Source organism: Acomys minous (assembly GCF_964271855.1).
Source record: "Acomys minous genome assembly, chromosome: 1".
In the NCBI taxonomy this organism is placed as follows: Eukaryota; Metazoa; Chordata; class Mammalia; order Rodentia; family Muridae; genus Acomys; species Acomys minous.
The window spans coordinates 96,886,505-96,908,409 of NC_140483.1; the positions used below are offsets into that span (position 1 = coordinate 96,886,505).

Genomic DNA, 21,905 nt, shown 5'->3' on the forward strand with positions numbered 1-21,905 from the left:
AGGCACCAGCCTGCCTGAATCCCCACTTTCCAATGTGCTTGTAGCCCAAGCAGGCAGGAAGCAGCCAGGATTCCATTCCTTGCCTTGGCCAATGTTCTCACCGTTTTCACCTCTTATATTGTCTCCGCTTCCCCTGGTCCCCAGCATCTCCATCCTCTCCCAGTGATTGTGTGTGTGCGATGGGGGAAGGGAGGTAGAAGGATGGGGCCCTGTCTTTCTTCACCTACCACCTTCCACAGAGTCAGGTGGATAGTGACTTGCCGCTGACGTAGGGCTTGCACCTCCACGCTCACTTCCTCCTAGAGCAGGGTTCTCGGGTCTGACAAGACCAAGAGCCTCAGCTTGGATGGACCAAGCCTTCCAGGCTACTCTGATGCAGGCACCAACGTGAATGCCATCCTTGTGGATCTTCTGTCCCTGCTGTCCTGCCCGAGGGCAAGAGCCTTTGGCAGGCAGGAAGAGTGTGGCAGGCAAGCAGAGGAGAAAGCTGGCTCTTCATCTTCTTCCTCACATAGGCTCTCCGCCATATACCTTCATGACCGTGTCTACAACAATACACACTTACGTGTATGCTTTCACTGACAGTGAGGCCTGCACACACACACAGTTGCCCACCTAGCTCTTGGGTTTCCTAAATCATTGACAGTTGGCTGACTTGTTTCTCAAAGAGTCTAAGGTGGGAAAAAGTGGTTCAAACATAGAGTCTGGAGGTTTGGCTGTGACGAGTTACGCAGGGAGCCTTCCCTTGACCTCCTTTCCTACCTGCTAAGGACACTGTCTGCAACATTAGCATCTGTATTTCAGGGTCCTGGCAACCCACAAAACAGCCATTTCATACAGCAGATGTGAGCCATATTGGCCAAAAGAGCAGACTTCCTACACACTTGGGCATCACCACATGTCAAGGGCCACTTTGTCTGTTGTTATTATTTGCTTTCCCACCAGAGTCAGGAAGTTTGTGGAGCCAGCCGCCCAAGACTTCTGTACAGGTCAGAATCTCCCATGTGATATCACGGAACCTGGCTTGTGTCTTGGGCAGCAGAAGCCATGAACTTGAAAAGGATGAGGTCATCATATGCCCATTCGAGCTGCTTTCTGGGAGCAGTTGAGTGTTGGGAGAAATACATCCAGGACCAGATAGTTTCTGCATGCTCCTTGTGATAGTCCTGCCTGTCATGTTGTTCCAGGCAGTATCTACAGGCCACCATCACCCTGAAGGAACAAACTGTCAGTGCCACTGTCCCTTCCTGTTGCCTCTGTGTTTTTGAGAGTAGGAAAGGTTTCCAAAGCAATTTTCCAGTAGACGATCATTTTAGTAAAGCCTGAAGCCAGAGACTAGCTCTTGAAATAGACTCAGAACCATAGGGCGTTAAATACTGTGTTGACCAGACTAAGTCTCCTCCTAACAGGAGACAGCAGTGATAATGTGCTGTTTGTTTGGCAACGCCTGTGTTACAGGGATGGCACTGGTCCCTGTTGGGGTCTATTCTGACCCACACAAGGTCTCCTTTTGCCTTGAGCCAACGAAACACAAAGTAACCTGTAGCCCCCTTGTAACGGCCAAATGAGATGCACTGCCTGGAGCCTCGGGAGACTCCCAGTGCCCTGAGAGTCTGCAACTGCACTTAGGGAATAAGCCGTTCTCCATCAGTGACAATGGTCCCTACTCTTGACACCTGAATGTGACTAGTAATCAAGGAGGCTCAGTTTAACTGTATTTGTTTAATTAATGGGTTCTGGGATTTGCTTTGGCTGCTTTGATTTTTTAGGGGTGTCCTCCTCTGGTGCCCAGCAGATTCTTACCAAAAGATGTGTCTGAATTTTTCAGCCTTCCGACAAGGAGATGTTCAGCCACTCCGCAACTAGCCTGACAACGGATGCACTGGCCAGCAGCGAGCAGAACGGGGTGCTCACCAATGGCGACAGTAAGTTCTGTAGACACCACCGTGAAAGGACCGAGTTTCAAATGAGGCAGCTCACGGGGCTGAAAGGATGGCTCAGTGGTTAATAGCATGGCTGCTTCCAGAGGACCCAGAAACTTCAGTTCCAGAAGATCCAACGCCATCTTCTGGCCTGCACAGGCACCAAGCATGCAAGTGATACACAGACATACATACAGGCAAAACACCCACACACATAAAATAAAGATTTGGTTTTTTGGTTTGTTTGTTTGTTTGTTTTGGTGTTTTGGTTGTTTTGGGTTGGGTTTTGTTTGTTGTTTGTTTGTTTTTTGTTTTTGAGACAGGGATTCTCTTGTAGCCTTGGCTGTCCTGGACTCACTTTGTAGACCAGGCTGGCCTCGAACCCACAGTGATGCACCTGCCTCTGCTGGGATTAAAGGCATGTGCCACTACTGCTCGGCATTTTGTTTTTGTTTTTGTTTTTTTAATTAAAGAAAAGAGGTAGCTCAGAAACTAAGCAATGCATTCCAGCCCAGGCATTATTGCTACCAGTTTTAGCCAGAGGTCGCATTTGCATAATGACACCTAATCTGCTGCTGGGCAGGAGCACTCTTGGAAGCCTGTGACCTGTCACTTACTATTCTTCGCTGTGCTGTCATTACTTCCTCATGAACAGGCAGCACTAAGTCCCCAGTTTAAGAGTGAGAAGTCTCTAGCACAGGGTTGCTGGGTCAAATTACCACAGGTCTAAAGCCTTGAGCGACTCAAGGTCACAAGTGTGGGGTGTCTGCAAGCCTGCCTACACGGCCTGCCAAGGGCTGGTGGAGCGAGCGTCATCTCCTTGCCTTCTGTAGTCATCTGCATCCTTTCATTTGCGGCTTCTCCCTGAATCTTCACACTTTAGAACCGTAAAATCTCTTTGGCTTGTCGAGATAAGCCAGGTTTAGCTACCCATTTCAAGGTCAGCTGAGTACACGCATGCATGCACATGCACACACACACACATACACACACACATGTAGTTTCCAGAGACTGAGATGTGGACATCTTTGGGAAACAATATCCTTATCACACAGCCATTAATAATCTGACGGAGAGGTTTGTTATCACAGATTCTAAGAACCTATAACTTGAAGCAGGGAACTCAATTCTCAGGCAGATGCTCCACATTACTCTGCACGCTGTCTGCCTGTTTCACACCGTGTACACTAGCCGGCAGGTACAGTTGCAATGACTGCTTCCTGCTTGCTGTTCAGCGTGTGACATGCATTCACCCGAGGCAAGGAAGGAAACTCGGAGGTCATCAGCGGAAGCGGGGGCACCCAAGGCTGCCGCTGCCCAGTGCCCCTCTGTGTCCTGAGACCAAATACCCAGAGCCACAGCTGGAGGCCCTCCTGCAGGGTTAGAGGGAGCTGGAACGCTAGTGCTGCTAAGGCCGGAAGTGCCAGACACATGACTATCCCACACGTTTCTTTCTTTTTGACTGTATTTTGATCACATTCACCCTAACTCTCCTCTCGCCCCCCTCCCACACACACACTCCTGCTGACCCCCTGATCTTTCCAGAGGCTCCCCTTTCCTCTTCTGGTTTTCATGGTTTGCTGTGGCCATAAGCCCCTCCCAGATGGCACAGTGTCTCTGATTTCCCTACAGTGAGGCCCAACTGGACCCGAGGTTGTTCTGATCTCAGAACCCTGAGCGCGGAGTTCCATTCCCTCACAGATGGCTGAACAGTCCCTGGCACCTAGCTGACACTCAAAGTCCGTGTGATAAGGACTGACAACAGGCACCATGGTTGCCATTTTAGAGACAGCCCCCAGGACGTCCAGGTTGGGCTTCTTATGTGAGGCAGCGATGTGGGTCCAAGACACAAAGGAAAGAAGGCGCAGTGTTTCTGGGTTCTCTGTGACACTGGCCTGAAGGTCCATCACTGCTTCTCAGTGTGTTACGTCTGCCAAATGAAAATAACTGTGAAGTGGGGTAGGGGTGGGAGAGCGCCCATCCCCCATGTGGGCAGAGGGCAATTAGACTAGGGTCAAGAGACAACCACACCTGCCCCCCAGATGTTTTAGAATCTTGCAGTATGGCCCCATGGGTTGTCAGCTTGGCTTGCTGCACTAGGGGTAGAACCCAGGGCCTTGTGCGTGCTAGGCAAGCACTCTGCCACTGAGTTATAGCCGCAGCCTCGCTTTCCTTTTTATTCTGAGACCAGCTAGCCAGCCTTGTCTTGAATCCAGTCTTCCAACCTCTTAAGCAAGTCCCTACCCCACCCCGACTGTTACTTTCGCCCTTTGTGCTGCCAGGCCCTCTGCCTCATGTGTCTCAGCAGGAGTAGCAAAAAGTAATGAAGGAACCATGAGTCAAACTAGAGGCTCGCCGTCTATTAAATCTTGTGCTGAGAACGATACATGGATAGCTTCCCTTTAAATGTAATAAGACCATGCATTGACGTGGAAGTCTGCAGCTGAGCGTCAGGGAAAAGCAGGCTTGTAGCTGTGACAAAATGGTGCGCAGAGGCGCTGGCGATGAGGGGCGCCTTCCTCCACTGTTAACATCCTTGCCCCTTCAGTTCTTTCAGAAGACAGCACCCTGACCTGCATGCAGCATTATGAGGAAGTCCAAACCTCGGCTTCAGATCTGCTGGACTCCCAGGACAGCACAGGAAAGCCCAAATGTCATCAGAGCCGCGAGCTGCCCAGCATCCCGCCTGAGAACGCTGTGGACGCCATGCTCACTGCCAGAGCTGAGGATGGGAGCTCAGGCCCCGGGGGGGAGGGGCCCTATGAGGTGCTCAAGGATAGTTCCTCCCAGGAGAACATAGTGGAGGACTGCCTGTACGAAACAGTGAAGGAAATCAAGGAGCTGGCAGACAAAGGCCAGGGGGGCAAGTCCAAGTCCGCTTCTGCCTTGAAGGAGCTTCAGGGGCCCCACACGGAGGGCAAGGCCGACTTTGCTGAATATGCCTCTGTGGACAGAAACAAAAAGTGCCGCCAGAGCATGAATGCCGAGAGCATTCTGGGAACTTCCAGTGATCTGGAAGAGGAAGCCCCGCCTCCTGTCCCCATTAAACTTCTGGATGAGAACGCAAACCTTCCAGAGAAGGGAGAGCGCGACACAGAAGAACAAGATCCAGAGGGGACCAGCGAGCACAGCAAGGTAGGCTTTTGTCCTGATGAAAAGGTTACCACTCCAGGGAGGTGTGTGTGTGTGTGTGTCTGTGTGTGTGTCTGTGTGTGTGTCTGTGTGTGTGTCTGTGTGTGTGTGGACATATATATGCAAGTTCATTGTAGAATATATATTATATAATAATATATAATTACATATATGTACATATTAGCAGGTTCATTTGATGATGAGGAGTGATGTAGCCTAGTGTAAGCTGTGCTTGGCTTTTTCACCATCCAGGCCTTTAAATACTGAAGACTTATGTTTATAGAAACTCTCTAAGTACCTCATTTGGATAGTTTCCAGCTTTTATATTATATGTAATTAGACCAATATTATTGTCTTCATTTTGAAGACTAAGTACTAAATAGGCAGGCTGGAGAGATGGCTCAGCAGTTAAGAGCACTGGCTGCTCTTCCAGAGGTCCTGGGTTCAATTCCCAGCATCCACATGGTGGCTTATAACCATCTATAATGGCCTCTGATGCTCTCTTCTGTCATAAAGGCATACACATTAAGAGAGCACTCATATACATAAATTAATTTTTTAAAAAATAAAGAGGGCCAGAAATTTAATGCTGGGCATGGTGGCACATGCCTTTAATCCCAGCACTCGGGAGGCAGAGGCAGGTGGATTTCTGTGAATTCAAGGCCAGCCTGGACTACAAAGCAAGTCCAGGACAGCCAGGGCTACACACAAAGGAACCCTGTCTCAAAAAACCTAAGAACAAAACAAGAACTAAATAGGCCAGGTTCTTTGCCACACATCTTCCTTCTTCTCTGTGTGGCTTCCTCGGGCAGCATGGCAACCTTGAGCCTTTCAGAATCCCACAACTCAACTCAGACTGTGGTGGCCTGTAGGGAGAATCCGGATATGCAGGTGTCCCTGCTTGCAATTTATTATGCACATCTTCCTGTAACGCTAACCCATCAATGAACGGGTCTTGTTTTCATGAGTTTCTAAGCAATGTTTTTAATCTAAAACACTGAGTTAGCAGAGGTCTCAAACGCCTCAGCAGTCCACAGCAGCATGTGCCTCACAGAGTCTGAGCCACAGTGAGCCTCAGGTCTCTGGATGCCAAATTGCCCTCACAACTTAGCCACGCCCACTCCGCTTCAGGCAGCTCACATCAGACTTCTGTTACCTACACAGAAAAAAATGCAAAATTGTCTTCCAGTCATAACTTCACCTCCAACCCTTGACAGAGAAGACAAACAGGGGTGAGCAACTGCGCTGCTGCTGGCCGCCCCTCCTGTGGCTACACTGCCTATATTACCAAGTCATCTCCGCACTGTTCTCAGTTTGTTTCTGCTTTTTACCTTATCTGTGAAGTCAGCTGTTGCAAACATCATGAAAGTATCTGTAAACATGCTCACAAGGTGCAGACGGTTCTGCCCTTTATACAGCTGAAGACAAATGGATCCAGTGTAGCTTCACACGGCCTGAACTCGCTTAGCTTTTTATTGGCAAACATTTGGAAAATGAAAGGGTTGGTTTTTCTAGTGTTACTAAGCAATAAACACCTAAGTATTGGATTATCCCTTCACATTATAACAGTGAGCAATCCTCTTTTGTGTACACAATCCCAATTTTAAGTAAAATAAGAATTTCAAGTGTTTATATTTTTCAAAATAAAAGATTTTTATTTTGACCATCCACTACATGCCATATGCCCTTCTCATGTTACTAAACCAGTGGACAAACATAAATTAATGAAACTCCCGGGTCATGTGGAACTTACACTTTAATGAGGAAGAGACAGCCATATGACAGTTAAAATGAAAATATAAAATAAGGAAGCTTGGGAGTAAGTGGGTGGAAGCACACTTTGGGATAGAGTTGTTAGCTTCTGGGTGATTCCGTGTGAAGGCAATGCTAAGCAGAGGTAAGGGGCGACTGAGAAAGCTGTACAGGTGCTCTCTGGGGCACTGTGCAGCTGTGCAGCTCGCTCTCTGGAAAGCCCCTAAGTTAGATCAGTGGCCGGTATATGGAGGGAGGGCTGGGATAGCGAAGAGAGATGGGCCAAGATGACAGTGATCTGCACACAGGTACCTGCCTGTGAACTCAGGTAGCCAGGCAGTCTAGTCTGGGTGAAACCAGCAGAGTGCTCCAGTCTGATCTATGCTTTGAAAGCTTCCCCTGCTCTGTGAACCAGAGCTAGAGAGGCCCCAGCCAGGACGGAGGCAGCAGAAGTGGTGAGAGGAGCTAGCTATAGCCAAGAGCTGGCCGATGGTCATGTCCTGAGAGAGCAAAGACGGCCATCCACTGAGGACTGTCACAGCCAGTGGGTTCAAGGAAACACCATAAATCAAGACAGAGCATCACAGGCTGGCACGAGCTGGGGCAAGGCTGTGAGGGTCTGCACTAGTTATGTGCCATTAGGGATCAGGAGTGGTCCCAATGTTGGCACAGCTCATGGCAGCTGGGGAGATGAAGGAGGTAGGCGGGAAGCCCGGGACTGAATCCAGCAGCAGAAAGGTATTGTTTAAACACAGGGTCGGATGAGTGTATATTAGGGCTACAAGAGCCCCTAAAACATGGATGGGGGGGGCATAGCAGGAGAGACTAAAATAAGAACATAAACCAGGAAGAGGTCAGAGTTGCTGGAAACTAGGGGCAGGAAGTGTCTGGGAAGGAGTGACCTCAGTTCACCTAGGGCAAGTCAACATACTGATGTGGCCTTCAGACTAGTGAAGGTGGAAACTCAGCAACGAGAAAATATGAAGAGGAAAGCTATCAGAGACCTTGCTGTACCACAGGGAGGAAAAGATGGAACTGGAAGTTCATTTGAATTTGTCTTGTCTTAAATCTAGCATGTGTGTGGGTGTGGAGACGACCGAGTCCAGTGTGTAGGAGGGATGGCTGAGAGCAGGGCATGGCAAGCAAGTTCATGTGTGGTAACCAGGAGGGGCTGGAAGGACACCAGGGCTGCTAGGGGACAGAGTAAAGTCCAGGGAAATGCATTTGCCTCTTTAAGCTTTCTCAGAGTAAACGCGGCCATCAGCCGGTGAGTGAGGTGCTGCTGTGGTGGGTGGGTGAGGACATGCTGGGGCTTTGAAGAAAGAAGAAAAGCTACCAAGTGGATGGGCAGATGCAGTGCGCCTCAGGGAAGGGGCCTGAGACACAGAGCCTCTTGAGGGCCCACCCACTGGCAAAGCAAGAAGGGGAAGAAAGCGGAAAAGGTAGTTGCGTCACAGCTTAGTGTGGACAAATCACTGGACTTGGGTATTAAAGAGGAGAACGTGAATGGCCAATGCTGGTCTCAAAGGGTTCTTAGGAGCTGGGGTGGTGAAGAGACACAGGAAGATGGTGGAACACGCTGTCGGTGGAGGAGAGACGGTTTGGATGGATATGTTTTGTTGGAATCAAGAGTTAAAATAAGAAATATGAAAGAATTAGTTAATAAACCAGAGTCCAAATCACAGAAGAACCAGGAACCAAATGCATCCAGAAATAAGGCAAGGGGAGGCCGTGGCACCCGCAGGCTGTGGTTGGCTGTAAAATGCTGGCACGTCATGGAGAAGGACAGGTTTTACTGCCAACCCTCTGCTGCTGATCAGCCTGTCCTCGGTGGTGACCAGGAACCAAGCACCCGAGTGTTCCAAGACCTCTGCGCCCTTATGACATGGCTGGGCAGCCAGGAGCGTAGGTAAGAGCTGAGGCAAGAGGCTCATGGTTGCCTGTATTCTGCAGAAATCACTTGAAGGCATTTGCGTAGGCATGGGTGTATGGGCAAAGGCTAGGTTACACTATCAGCTTTAAGCTGCCTTACTCTGGCTTGCGTTTTTTCCCCACAGAGATTTAGTTCATTGTCATACAAGTCTCGGGAAGAAGATCCAACACTTACAGAAGAGGAGGTAAATTTCAGTTCTTTTCAAATAACAAAAACGTCTGTTAGAAAATGAGGACACCGGGGGTCGGAGAGATGCTTCAACAGTTAAGAACATGTGCTGCTCTTCCAGGGGAGATCAGTTCCCGGAACCTCAGCTGGGCAGCTCACAGCCGCCTGTCTCCCCAGCTCCAGGGGAATCCAATGCCTCTGGTTCCTACCTGCACCTGCACTCACAATCGCATGCAAATTTAAAAGTAAAACTTAAAAAACAGAAATGAAGTCCTTAGACCAGTTACCATAAATCTAATGTGGTGTGGCAACCAGGTAGAGTCCTGTCACAGGGGAGGCAGAGAGGGGAGATCAGGAATTCAAGGCCAGCCCTGGCTACGTTAGGCTAGCCTGGGCTACATGAGACTTTTTCTCAAAAAGAAAATTCTCACCAGGCAGTGGCAGCACATGCCTTTAATCCCAGCATTCAGGAAGCAGAGGCAAGCGGATCCCAAGGACAGCCAGGACTACAACAGAGAAACCCTGTCTGGAAAAACCAAAACAAAAGAAAGAAAGGAAGGAAAGAAGAAAGAGAAAATTATCATGGGGTCTTAATTAGGATTTCTGCTGATGTGATAAAACACCATAACCAAAAGCAATTTGAAGAGGAAAGGGTTTATTTCAACTTAAAACTCTTGAGTCACACTCCATCACTTAGAGAAACCAGGCAAGAACTTACTGGCAGAACCTAAAACAGAGGCCATGGAGTACCGCTTACTGACTTGCTCCTTATAGCCTGCTTTCTTAGACAATCCACTGTCACCTGCCTAGGGGTAGCACCACCCACTGTGGGCTGGGCTCTCCCACATCAATCATGTCTTTTTTAAAAATGTCTTACAGGCTGGTCTACAGGCCGATCATACGGAGGCCCTTTTCCCCTTAAGGTTCCCTACATTCAAATGACTCTAGCTTATATCAAGTTGTAAAAACAAAACAAAACAAAACAAATAAGCAAACCCTAGCCTGCACAGTCATGTTATTCACAAACATAGTCTCAGCTCTCAGAAGGCTGGAGTGTGTTTAGTTCAATGCAAGCCTGGACTGCATAACAAGATCCTTCCCACCACCAAAAATAAAAACAAAAATAAGAAAATAGTGCTCTTCCCAAGAATAAATGGCCTGTGATTGTTTCCTTTGTTTGACATAACTGATGGGCTCTCAAGCCTGTGCGTGAATGTCAAAGTTGAGATGTTGGTTTCCCATGTTGGGAAGGTATGCAATAGGTACTAAGCCACAGGATGGGCAGGACCTGTAGGTTAGCATAGTGAAAGATACTAAACAGAAGGAAGGGCTGGGCAAACAGGAAGAGGAGGGAGAACTAGGGTAAGAAAAAGAAGGAGAACGAGAACAGCTGGGAAATCACCAGCGGACTAGAAAATTCCAAGTCAGGATGAGTGCGGGCAAGAAATTTGACCCCATCTGAAAGAAGGGAGTAGGTGTTCCCAGTGAGGAATGTTGGGAGCTGGTCACCTCAGGAAAGATGAATCAAAGGTAAGCCTAACATCACTTGAAAAGAGTGAAAAGGGATAGTGAATTTCCAAGAGCCAGAGTAAAACTTCAGGGGATTTTTAGTTGATGCATGTAAAGTGTGGAAGCCACGAGGATAGCCTATAGCATGCCAGGTTCAGACAGAGCACCGGACACGGCATCTGTTCTTGCTGTACATGGCTGAGTGCAACTCCCAGCGAGGACCTTTGTGCCTGTGGAGACAGACACACACAGAGGCAGGAGCATCACTTTCTACAGAGAACTCCTGAGTGCAGTGCTGAAAGATGACGTGTCTCAGAGCTCAAGTCATACTTTCCTCAGATGACACCACCTAAGCCCTTGCCTGTGTTCCTTTTCCTCAGGAAGGGAACTTAAATCTCTCTCCCTGACCACATGAGGCAAAACGTGGGTGCCGGTGCCATCTTTGATGCCTCTGCTACCTTACTGTCCCAGATGTAGCCCATTGCCGGGGGCCCTTCAGGGGCCTCACACCCTTTACTTTCACACCTTTTCTCTGGAGTGGCCTCACTGGCTCAAGCACTCCCCTCCTAATGGGTCCCTTGTGATTCCTTGGCCTCTGTCTGGTCAGTTTTCACAGCCACGATAGCTCCACCTGGTCCAATGAGAACTCCACAAAACTTGGTTCATAGAGTTAATCAAATACGGCTGATCTACACAAAGGATGACAGTTAATTACTCCCAAGTAACACAGTCCAGAGATAATATAATAATACTGATGATAAAGATAACTGTGGGTATGTGGGGTCGGGGGTGGGGGTGGGGGGTTCATGAGGGCCAAGTATGTAGCCAAGAAGGGGAGGAAGTCACAGCTTGCAGGTGCTTTTCATTTCTCTCTGTTCCCTAGATCTCAGCAATGTACTCCTCAGTGAATAAACCTGGACAGTCAGCACACAAAGCCGGACCATCCCTGAAAGGGCCAGAGTCTCCCTGCCACTCCATGCAGGGAGCGCCTCAGAGGTCCTCATCTTCCAATAATGACCTCTATGCCACTGTGAAAGACTTCGAGAAAACTCCCAACAGCATCAGCACCCTCCCTCCAGCAAGGAGGCCCGGGGAGGACCCAGAGCCTGACTATGAGGCAATCCAGACTGTAAACAGAGAGGATGAAAAGGTCCCTCTAGAGACCAATGGCCACCTTGTCCCCAAAGAGAATGACTACGAAAGCATTGGCGACTTGCAGCAATGCAGAGATGTCACCAGGCTTTAAACCAGTCAGAAAGCAGCCCCAGGAGGCAGTGCTGAGCGCCCGGGACAGCTCTGCTGTGGAGGACAAGAAGTGACTCAGTCTTAGGAGGCTTTAGTTTGCTGAGGTCAAGTGCAAGTTCACAGTTGTTTCCCAGTTTCCGAAACAGTAAGGTACAACAGGCCTGCTTGCCAGAGCAGCCCCCTTCCAGTGCTCACAGGGAACCCCGGTACACCTGACCTCCAAGTCCCACGGAAGAAGGCAGGCTGAGGAGAAGCTCCACCCACCAATGCCTACCATCTGTGTGGAATACCGCCTGTGGAAGAGCCAGGGTTTTCTTCCTCGCTCTTTTCTCTGTCTGCTACTAGTGCTAAAACACTGGCATTTCGCCCTTTGAGACCTCCCCATGTATGGCTCATTCCAAGGATGTTCTCCCACAGGCCTGGCACTGGCCCTCAGCTAAATGTTAGCATGGGGAGAAACTGGCCGCTGGTTTCCTTTAGCCTGCTCTCTCCCCAGGGCTGCCCTGTTGCTCCCTGGGAATCTGGACTGTGGGGGCTACTTGGTTTGGTGTCCAGTGTCCCTAAAGTCTCCCGGGATCTTTGCTCCTTATCTAGACATTGCATCTGTAGTCTTCACAAGGTACACGATGTCGATTTAGATATTTTTAAAAAGGTTTTCTGTTCAAAACTTTCCCCTACAGTGTTTGAATTTTTAGTAACTATTGTGGTACTAATATAGTTGTTTAAACCCAGCGCTCTTCCTTGCAAACAGAGCCTTAATGTTTGATGTTGGGACCCAGACCACATGTGTGCACGGCAGCGTGGTGTCTATCCCCAAAGGGCTGCAGACGCGATTTGTGTTTCCAGTGATCTTTGCTGCCCACACATGTGACTTTCCTGTTATCTGACAGTAATCTGGGGAAAATGTAAACATTTATTTTATTATATAAATTTATAAGATGTTTTATGTTTGATGCCTAATTTCTAGCAAGTGCCAGAAAATATATATATATATATATTAACTATCTTGATTTTATGTACAATGATTTATACTCTCATTTTGAAAAGACACCATAAAGCACATAAACTAAATAATTATGAGCAGTTTTTATTCTTTTCTCTAACAAGTAATATAACATTGAAGATTTGTATAGACTCGGCTTGTCAAGTGGTACTGGAAGCTCTAGATCCAAAACGCCAGGACACTGAGGCGAAAATACAATAGGCATAAATAACTGCGCCACTATTGAAACGCTCAGTGTTAAAATCAGAACAAAATCTGACTTAGGAACTTTGAATTTCCTGAAAGTATCGGACTTCCCTAAAGTCTAATGACATGTCCAGGGGCACCGTGCTGACATGCACAGCACAGTACTTGCCAATGCAAATCGCCTACTTCTCCTTCCTTTAAACATAAATCAGTGGCTGAAATAGCTCAGATTAAAAAGTTCAGCCAGGTTGGAAATGAATCATCTCTCGATCTCCCAAGGCCAACATTGGAAACCGTGTTCACTTTCATTTTAAAGGGAGCGTAAGCTGAATGAAGTGCAAGATGCCCCCGTGCACTGATACGAAGAGAGAGGCCTTTCCCCTCTGCTGCCGTGACAGTGACAGCCAACTCTAAATAATCATGTCGGTTTCTCTCCTTGTGACAAAGGGTGTGACGGGGAGGGTGGAGTGACCAGCGCTGGGGCCTGGGTCCCATCCTTCTATTCATGAACTGGTTTTGTTGCTGCTGTGTTTCATGCTTGTGGGATTGTAAACTATCTTGGGTGGTGTCACCATCAGCCTAATCATTGATGAAGATGCCGCATGTATCCATACTTACTGCTGGTCAGACGGTAACAGCGGGGTACCCCTGGAGCCCCAGGAACGGCAAATGGCAAGGCTCTTTTGCAAACACTGATTTTCACTGCTGCGTGTTAATGAGTTTGACCCAACCATCTCTCCGGTCCCAGGGATCTGTTTAGCTCACGGCACTACCCAGGCCGCAGGGCACTCCTGGCCTAAGGCTTGCCACGGTGCCATTCTTTACAGACATCTTAAAGCTCACAAGTGTGTTTATGTTTTATAAGGAGTCTTAACTTAGCAGAGAAGCCAGCATGATCTCTAAAATATAAATCTTTCCTTAGAGACGAGTTCATTATAAACAATCTTGAAATCTCATCATCAGAGTAGCCTCAGAGTTTTCAAATAGAGTGTGCAGCATAGTCATAAAATATGCCCTGAAATTGCTGTCCCACTTTGAGAACTAGCAGTAAGAATAAGTTGTGACAGAGATATCCTGAGTGTTCTTTACAAGGAGCTGTAAGGCCCTCCAACATAAGTTCCCAAAGCGTGAGCAGCAGCTTGTGAGGGCTGGAGGCGGGTGAACAGGAGACGCAGCCCTGCGGGGCGGGGCTTCGGGTGCGTAGTCATTGCTGTGTCCTCACCGCTTGCTTAGCCAGGCTTTTGTTCTGTTGTAAGTTTTTACTCTTTTATTTAGCTCAAAATATGTTTCTACCTTTCAGCTGAACAGAGCCTGTACTTTGTTTTAAAGTCTTAAGCTAAATGTCACAGAGTTTAAATGTGTGAAACATAGTCATCAAAAGCGGACTGCGCTGTGCACACAAACAGTCACCGCTGGCCTGTACAGTGTGCATCCGAGCATACCCAGCTTCCGTGGACTTACCCACAATGACAAAAATAAACTGTAAGTTTTTTCTTTAAATCAGAATTATAACTTCATCTAGATTATAAGTAGTTATTTCTCTTTTTTTTGTTTGTTTGTTTGTTTAAAAGCTTTTAAAAGTTGGAAGCATTTCATGAGACTTCGCATACTTCCCAGATGTAAATCATGAGAAAGCATAGACTGCCGTATGTGAAATGTTTAAGAACTTCTAAAAGGAAGTAATTTTTATAAATATGTTGGCTGCATCCTTTTTGACCTGTCCTTATCTAAATCACAGCATTAAGTCTGTAAACCTTCTAAATAATACCAATATCCTTTGTGAGGAAAAGTTTACTGGTCATTCTGCAGTAATTTCAACAAAATCAGATTCTCCCACCTTAAATCCCAGCTAAATGCTAAAATAGCAGTAGGCACTCAACACAGAGGACTGGCATCTCACCCAGCCATGCTTCTCTTACTTGATTTTCACCTGTTTAACTAGAACATGACCTGCCTTCACCATTGATAAACTACATGTATCCACATGTATGTGCATATGTGTGTGTGTTATGTGTTACTAGCCCTGGCACTAATTAGGCTGTGTTCTATTATATACTTGGAAAGTTGATTCTCCTAGTGTGATGAACTTATGTCGTAACAGGAGAATTAAAAGAAACCATCCTCCAACAGTTTCATCTGGGAATTATGGGATGCCTTCCTGAGCGCCCTTCATTTGGTTTTTCCTAATGAATGTGTTCAGGTTTTAAACTGTGTCCATAATTCTCCCAGCTGAAAAACAATGCTGTCTGAGGATGGCTTTGTTACACTTGTGGCTCGGTCCATATTTGGCTGGGAGACGGACTGTAAACAGGTGTACTGCACAGTGCACCTCAAGAAAGAGATAGTGCCAAAAGCAACAAAAGAGGAAACCCAGAGCCTGGCTGGCTGGCAAGCAAGGTGGCCTCCCACGTAGCTGAGGCCAGTTATCGCATGGGGGGGACCAGTGGGTGCCTATGGAACACGGATGTACAAAGCCTGCCTTGTGCCAACACAGTGGCCCATTCCAGACTGAAGCAGGACTTTGTAAGTGGGTAAATGACCCTGATCCCACTGCTCCTGGGATGGCATACAGGAGTCCCTGTGATGTGGGCTGCCATCCTGAAAGTATGGCTTTCTGGTACCCAGGCAGCTTAGAGTTGGCTGGGGAAGTAACAGTCTCTCTTGTGGGCGGTTTCCTGGAAACCCTGACGCGTCTATTACACTGTGTCAGGGAGACACTGAGAGTGCAGTGTTTGTTGTTAGTGACTGATTTGAAAAGAGGAACATGCATCAGCAGCATCGAATGTGGATTTATTTAACATGGCATCTGCTGGGGTCCGTGTGCTCTTCAGCATGTTATTCCTAACAGGGCATCAAACAAGTTGAACACACTCAGACTGCAAGTGCTCTGCCTCAAGTATAGAGAACAGCAAAAAGAGAATTTTTACCTGGAATTAGAAAATAAAATATTAAGTCATGATCCAGAAGAGAAGGAACACCTGTGTGGTTTCTAAAACCCTATCTTTGCTTATTTTTTTAGTCTTTCCATATTTTCCTTTTTACCTCTTACCTCTAAATATTTGTATTTTATTGTTCTTCAAGTTCTTCTTTCATTTAACTGAGACATATTCGTTCAGAGTCATAATAGCAAATGAAATTAGAAGTGTAATTTTGTTTAAGAGGCAGTATTAAAGAACATTCCATTTAATATTCCTTTATCCCAATTCATACTTTTCCCTTGGTTTGGCACTGATAGTCTACAAGACTGTTTTGTTTTGTTTTGTTTTGTAAGATATAGGAGCAGGGCATGGTAGCCCATGCCTGTAATCCTATGACAAGAGAGAGTGAGCAGGAAAGTCTTGAGTTCAAAGCCAACCTGAGCTATAAGGCGAGACCCTTTTTCTAAATAAAATGTTCTGATTATCTTATCACCTTATATGTGTTATAAAGGATAGTGAGCGTCCCTCCTCAGACTTCTGTTAAACTGCCACAGGAAAATACTGTCATGTTGTCAACTGCTTAATAATAATGTTGTAATCACATGCCTTATGTTTTCTGGGGGGGGGGGAGGGGGCTTGAAATAGAGCCGGATAAATAAGTAGGGTTGTAGTTCTTATTCGAGCACTTTCCTTCGTGCGGATGGTTGACGTAACGTGTCTCTGAAGTCCTGAGCCAGCGTGAAGGCACTCCTCTCATTCCCATACGGTACAAAGTGACTGAAGACACGAGGCAGCTGCGAATTGTCATTGCAGGTCTTTGTAACTGTCTGATCTTCCAGTTCATGAAAGAGTAAAGAGTTGTTTTTCAAAAGTGAAAATGCTTAAACCTTGGTGTTATAGACTCAAAAGTATCCACACTAGCCTCAAAACCCCAAGAGTCTTCTGACTCTGATGCTCCTAAGATGGTGCAAGGACTAGGCTGTGGAGTCAGAGTTTCTTTTCACCTCAGTTTGCTTGCTCCTTCACAGATGGCCTCTGGTCCATTTGTCCATCTCCCATGGACCTTTTGCCTACCCATGGGTGTCTCCCCAACCGTCCCCTGTGTGCCATATCTACAGGATGCCAAGCCTCTTCCAGCATAGATCAGCAGACCACACGGAACCACTGACTGAAGTTCTGGAGTGGCCGCCTCCCGTAACCTGCTTACCAGGCTCCAGAGAGGGCCACACACTAGCTGCACGCGCGGCTGCTGGCTCTGAACGTTCCTGATGTGTTTCCATATGCTTCCCATGTAAAGCCCATCCATAACCCTCACACGCGATTCCCCATTACTTAGGCTTATAATGTAGTGTGCCCTCTCTCAGTCTCTGTCTCTATCTCTGTGTCTCTGTCTGTCTCTGTGTCTCCCTCCCTCCCTCCCTCCCTCCCTCCCTCTCTCTCTCTCTCTCTCTCTCTCTCTCTCTGTCAGTCAATTCCTTCATGTTACTTCACAGAGGCCTGCCAACTCCCAGGGTGATTGTGAAAGCATTCACAGTATTTGTCTAGTAAAGATGGTATATGAAAAATGCAATAAATGAAGAAGGAAGGAAGGAAGGAAGGAAGGAAGGAAGGAAGGAAAATGCCTGCCTGGAGAGTTGAGTCTAAAACTCCACTCATTCTGTATATTTTTGGTACGTTTTTTGTTTTGTTTTGTTTTTTAAAGTATCAAATACACATTTGACTCTGATGGTGGACAAAAAAACAAAATTTGAACTAAGTGTTGTGAGTAGCTTTCCTGCCTCTGTTGTCTCTCAGAAATACACTATCCCCACTTCCCACTGGCTGCTTGGAATCTCTTAAGGTAGAGGGTTCTCAACCCTCCTAACGCCAAGATCCTTTAATACAGCTGTGGTGACCCCCAACCATAATCTTTTGTTGTTGCTAACTGTCATGTTGCAATTCTTATGAACTGTGATGTAACTATCTGATATGTGACCCACAGGTTGAGAACCACTGTCTTAAGGTGTGAACAGTAAATGTATATAAAGGAAGACACTTAACTCAGAGGTTAAACTTGTTAGTTAGCTATTTTCTTTGTAACTCGAGACTAAGCCCAGTCTGTGGATAGTGTAGCGTGGTCATTAAAGCTGTAATCTGTAAGCCAGGAGAAGCAGCCTTTCAACTATATTTTTTTCTAAAGACTTTAGCTGTTTCAGCAGGAAGATCAACCCCTGGAATAAAAGAAGAACAAGACCCCCATAACCTTTCTGGCGGAATGTAGATCTATCTGCCACTGTCTCAGAGTGTTTGTCCTTGCCTACAGTGTTTCAACAGTTTGTATTGGTGGAGAGGGGGGGCGGAGAAAGCACATTTTAAATTTTTTTCATGCAAACGTGAATTAGTGTGTTGAATTACATCCTCCAGTTTCGTCTAAAGAGAATTATTTGTTTTGGAGACAAGAGCACAGGGCTGTGGTCCCTGTTCCATCATCAGCTTTACTGTGCGACCTCAAGCAACCGATTGAACTTCTCTGTGCCTCAGTTTCTCCATATTACAACATGGGGATAAAGATAACCAACCATTGCCTACCTCATAGAGATGTTTTGGGGACAAGTAGGAAAATATAAGTATGAATGCTTTGACCTCCTTGAAAGGTGCTATATTAAATTGAGGTTGCATTGTTTTTAATGATCCAGTTCATTGTATGTAGGATTAGAGAATAGCAATACTTTCTGTCATGTTTCAATACTCCTATTCGATGTCCAGATGACAGTCTTGCATTTAGTAATGGTACCTAGGGAACTGACACGGGTGTTTGTTTTCTGTCTCTGATAGGAAAATGTCAATTCTGAATAGTCATAAAAAGCTGGAGTGTAACTTGTGGTTTCTTCTAGTTTACATGTAATGAACCTTATCCAAGCTGTATATTAAAAAATTAATTACTTGTAAATAGCAGGTATGTTGTAATTAAAGGCACTTATCAACTTGTCTTTGTTCTTTTTAAATTGTAATAAAGGTCAGTTTTATATAAAAGTTGGTTAAAGTTTATTTGCTATTTGGAACGGTCAGAAATGGCAAGTTTATATGCTCTTAGTACACACCAGGCCTAAGGATACTAGCCGCCATCTGCCGCCATAGCAAAAGGGAGAACATGCCCCATGGCCAGACTAAAGCGTGCTGTGGCTAGAGCCACAGGGAAGGGAAGACGTCAGTGTATGGAGCCAACTCCAGGTGACTTTGGGAAGTGTCTGTGCTGTCCAGGGTTAGAGGGTGGGGCCTACTGAGTTTATCTTAGGGACTAAATGAAGTTTTGGGCATATCATTTGTGCTTTGTAGTTTCTGATAGAATTCACAGGAAGCTTGAACAACCTAGGGTAGCATTACCCACCTGTGCCAGGCATGCCTCTAAAGATTTGCCACCCCCACCCCCTACCCGTAGAACCTAGTCAGCTGGTCTTAGAGCCTAGGGCTTTGCTTTGTGTGTAGCATTGAGTGCTTGGCTATCCTCTCCTGACCAAGACTGGCCCTAGAGCCAACAGGTGAAACAGTGAGGGCTTCCTTAGCCCTTAGGCCCATGGCCATTCTACCTGTGTAAGCTCAGAGCTAGGGAAAGCTTATTTGAATCCTTAAATTCCAGAACCCACATGGACCAACCAGGGAACTGGAGTCTCCTCACAAGCCCAGCAATTTGGCCTGTGTTCTGTCACCTAGGGAACAGAGCAGCCTGCAGATCCACCAGAAGTGGCCTGCCAATCCTCGCACAGAGTAGACATTTTGCAAAGGACAGAAGAAGCCTGACACATGATTAAAGCCTCATATTGTCCTTTTTTTTTTTTTTTTTTTTTTAGAAAGATCATTCACTGGTGTATTTAATATGGTCATGTGACCAGCTCCGACTCTATGTACCACTGCAGCCCTCAGTGCACGTGCACTCTTCCTTGTGATTTCTTTGTTCATCATCCTGGAAGATAAACGAATCTGAGTCTCAAGGCTTCAGGTTGTGTGGAGCCAACTATAGAGCAGGCATCATGTCTGTCCCTAAGACATCCCCCCCCCCATCTGTATGTGCCTCATCCCAAAATATCATTCTGGAGCAGAATCATTATTCCCAGCTGTCCCATTTGCCCTTTGGGAGACATTTTAAATTGAAGTATCACCTATCGAACTTTTGTTTTAATAAATAAATATAAAATAAATGTTTGATGTGGTTCAAAATCTCCCACTTTTCGGTCCTCTATGGGTTCAGTGAGCCTGGCATGACCTGGTGTCTATTAAGCCTTGGGATTTTGTACTTGGGATGTTCCCTCCCAAAAGCTGCTCAGTAGCTATGAATTTCTGAAGAAATGGCAGGGAACCAAGGAAGAGATATCCTCCAAGTTAGACCAGCCCAAAAAGTGGTGGTGAAGTGGGGGGTGGGGAGCGAAGCAGCTGACGCGGGAATAAGCAGCCTCACCACCTGACAGAGCAGGCAAACAGACAAGTGGTCCAAACAGACAGCTTTTCCATGCTCAGGCCCAAAAGGAAGAAAGAAATAATAAATCCTTGTAATAGCAAAGGGGGGGGGGGTCATGGAGAAACCACAAGAAAGCCACTTAGCTGACTCATCTACGCTGTATTCAAGTGCTACAAGTATCAAATGAAGACAAGTGAGTGTATTGCTGGCACTCATACCCTCATGGCCTTGGAGCCTACCTTTAAATGTTTCGCATGCATGTTTAAATTCCCAGGGTATTCCCTATCTCATCCCCCACAGTAGATAATAGTCTCAAAAGAGTTAATATGAGACCACAAGGGGAAGCCAGCGGAAAAGCGATCCAGGTATGGATCAGTGCCAATGCTTGGTCTCCAAGCCAGGCAAACCTAGGTCTTCCCATGCCTTCAACAGCAGTCAATGCTGGGCCCTCCTGGCACGTCCCCTGATATCGCCTTCTCTGGTCCAGCCCCATCCTATGGCTCTCTACAGTGCTTCAGACAGCCTTCCTCTGTGTCACCAGAATTATACTCTAAAAAGTAAGCCCACGTACATCAGGAGAAAGAGAATAGATTACTCAGTAAGGTTGATATGAAAGCCTTACTGTTTTCCAGGCATCGTTCCAGACACTGGGGACACAGTTACACCAGAGGTGGCCTGCCAACCGCAACATACAGTTCATGTTTAGCAAAGGGAAGTAGGCTGCTGACACCTAAATAAGTGACAGAACACAGTCCGCCCAAACTGTCATATTTATAAAGGAAAAAAATTATCGATGTACCTTTCTGCATCCACAAATAAAATCTTTATACAAATAGAAGACAGTTCTGTTCAATGATGTTCATTTCTTGTGGGGAAATGAAGGATGATTTGTCAAATTGCAGATCCTTAAGTGAGATACATATAAGAGAAGGAGCAGATGCTGATAGCGAGTGTGCTGGTTTGTCTGGGACAGGACGAATAATGCTTCCCTGGTGTGTGGTTAAAGGGGGAGGGGTTGTCCTCAAATTATGTGAGGCAGATCTATAAAACAAAAGCAGCCAAAACTGAATGAATGAATGAATGAATGAATGAAGAGACGATAGAAACACGGAGGAGCCTGGGAGGAAAAGAGACTGGTGTGTGAAACTGTGATGATAGTGCTTTAAAAAAAAAAAAAATCTAGGAGATGGGCAGAGATCAGAGACATAGGGAAGAGCAGAGGAAAAGGCAATAAATCCCCTTGTGGCTCTGTAAGCAGAGAGAAGATCTGAGATGATTTAGAACAGGGCTGCAGTGATTCTCTTTCGATGTTAAAAAAAATAATAGTGTATATATATATTCACAACTTACGCCATAAATGGAAACAAATTCCAGAACTAATTGCACGGACCGGGGAGATAATTCAGTCAGCAAAGTGCTTGCCTTCCAAGCTCCAAGACCTTAATTTGATTCCCGAGGGTGGAGGGGAAATCTAGGTAACATAGCACACACTTGCCCCTCAGCCCTGAGGAAGAGGAGATGGGCTCTTCTGGGTATCACTGACCCTTACTTGGAGACGTCTAAACCAGTGAGAGATCATCTCTCAAAATGAGGGAGGACGGTGCCTGAGGAACGACGCCTGAGATTAAAATACCTTAGGTTCTGTGGTGGTTTGAGTAAAAACGGCTGCCATAGGCTCATGGATTTGAAGGCTTGGCCATCAGAG

The 21,905-nt window shown here is 46.5% G+C and overlaps 1 protein-coding gene across 4 annotated transcripts in view; it reads left to right on the forward strand.

Moving 5' to 3' along the window:
- Nucleotides 1-18,780, forward strand: part of PAG1 (phosphoprotein membrane anchor with glycosphingolipid microdomains 1) — a 155,840-nt gene extending 137,060 nt beyond the window's left edge. For all 4 annotated transcript variants that reach the window (XM_084786096.1, XM_084786094.1, XM_084786097.1 and 1 more), the window contains 4 exons: nucleotides 1,829-1,925; nucleotides 4,471-5,057; nucleotides 8,864-8,923; nucleotides 11,300-18,780. In XM_084786096.1, coding sequence (XP_084642222.1) covers nucleotides 1,829-1,925; nucleotides 4,471-5,057; nucleotides 8,864-8,923; nucleotides 11,300-11,662 — 1,107 coding nt within the window. In that variant the 3' untranslated portion in view covers nucleotides 11,663-18,780. The remainder of the gene's footprint in view (nucleotides 1-1,828; nucleotides 1,926-4,470; nucleotides 5,058-8,863; nucleotides 8,924-11,299) is intronic.
- The last annotated feature ends 3,125 nt before the right edge of the window (nucleotides 18,781-21,905 follow it).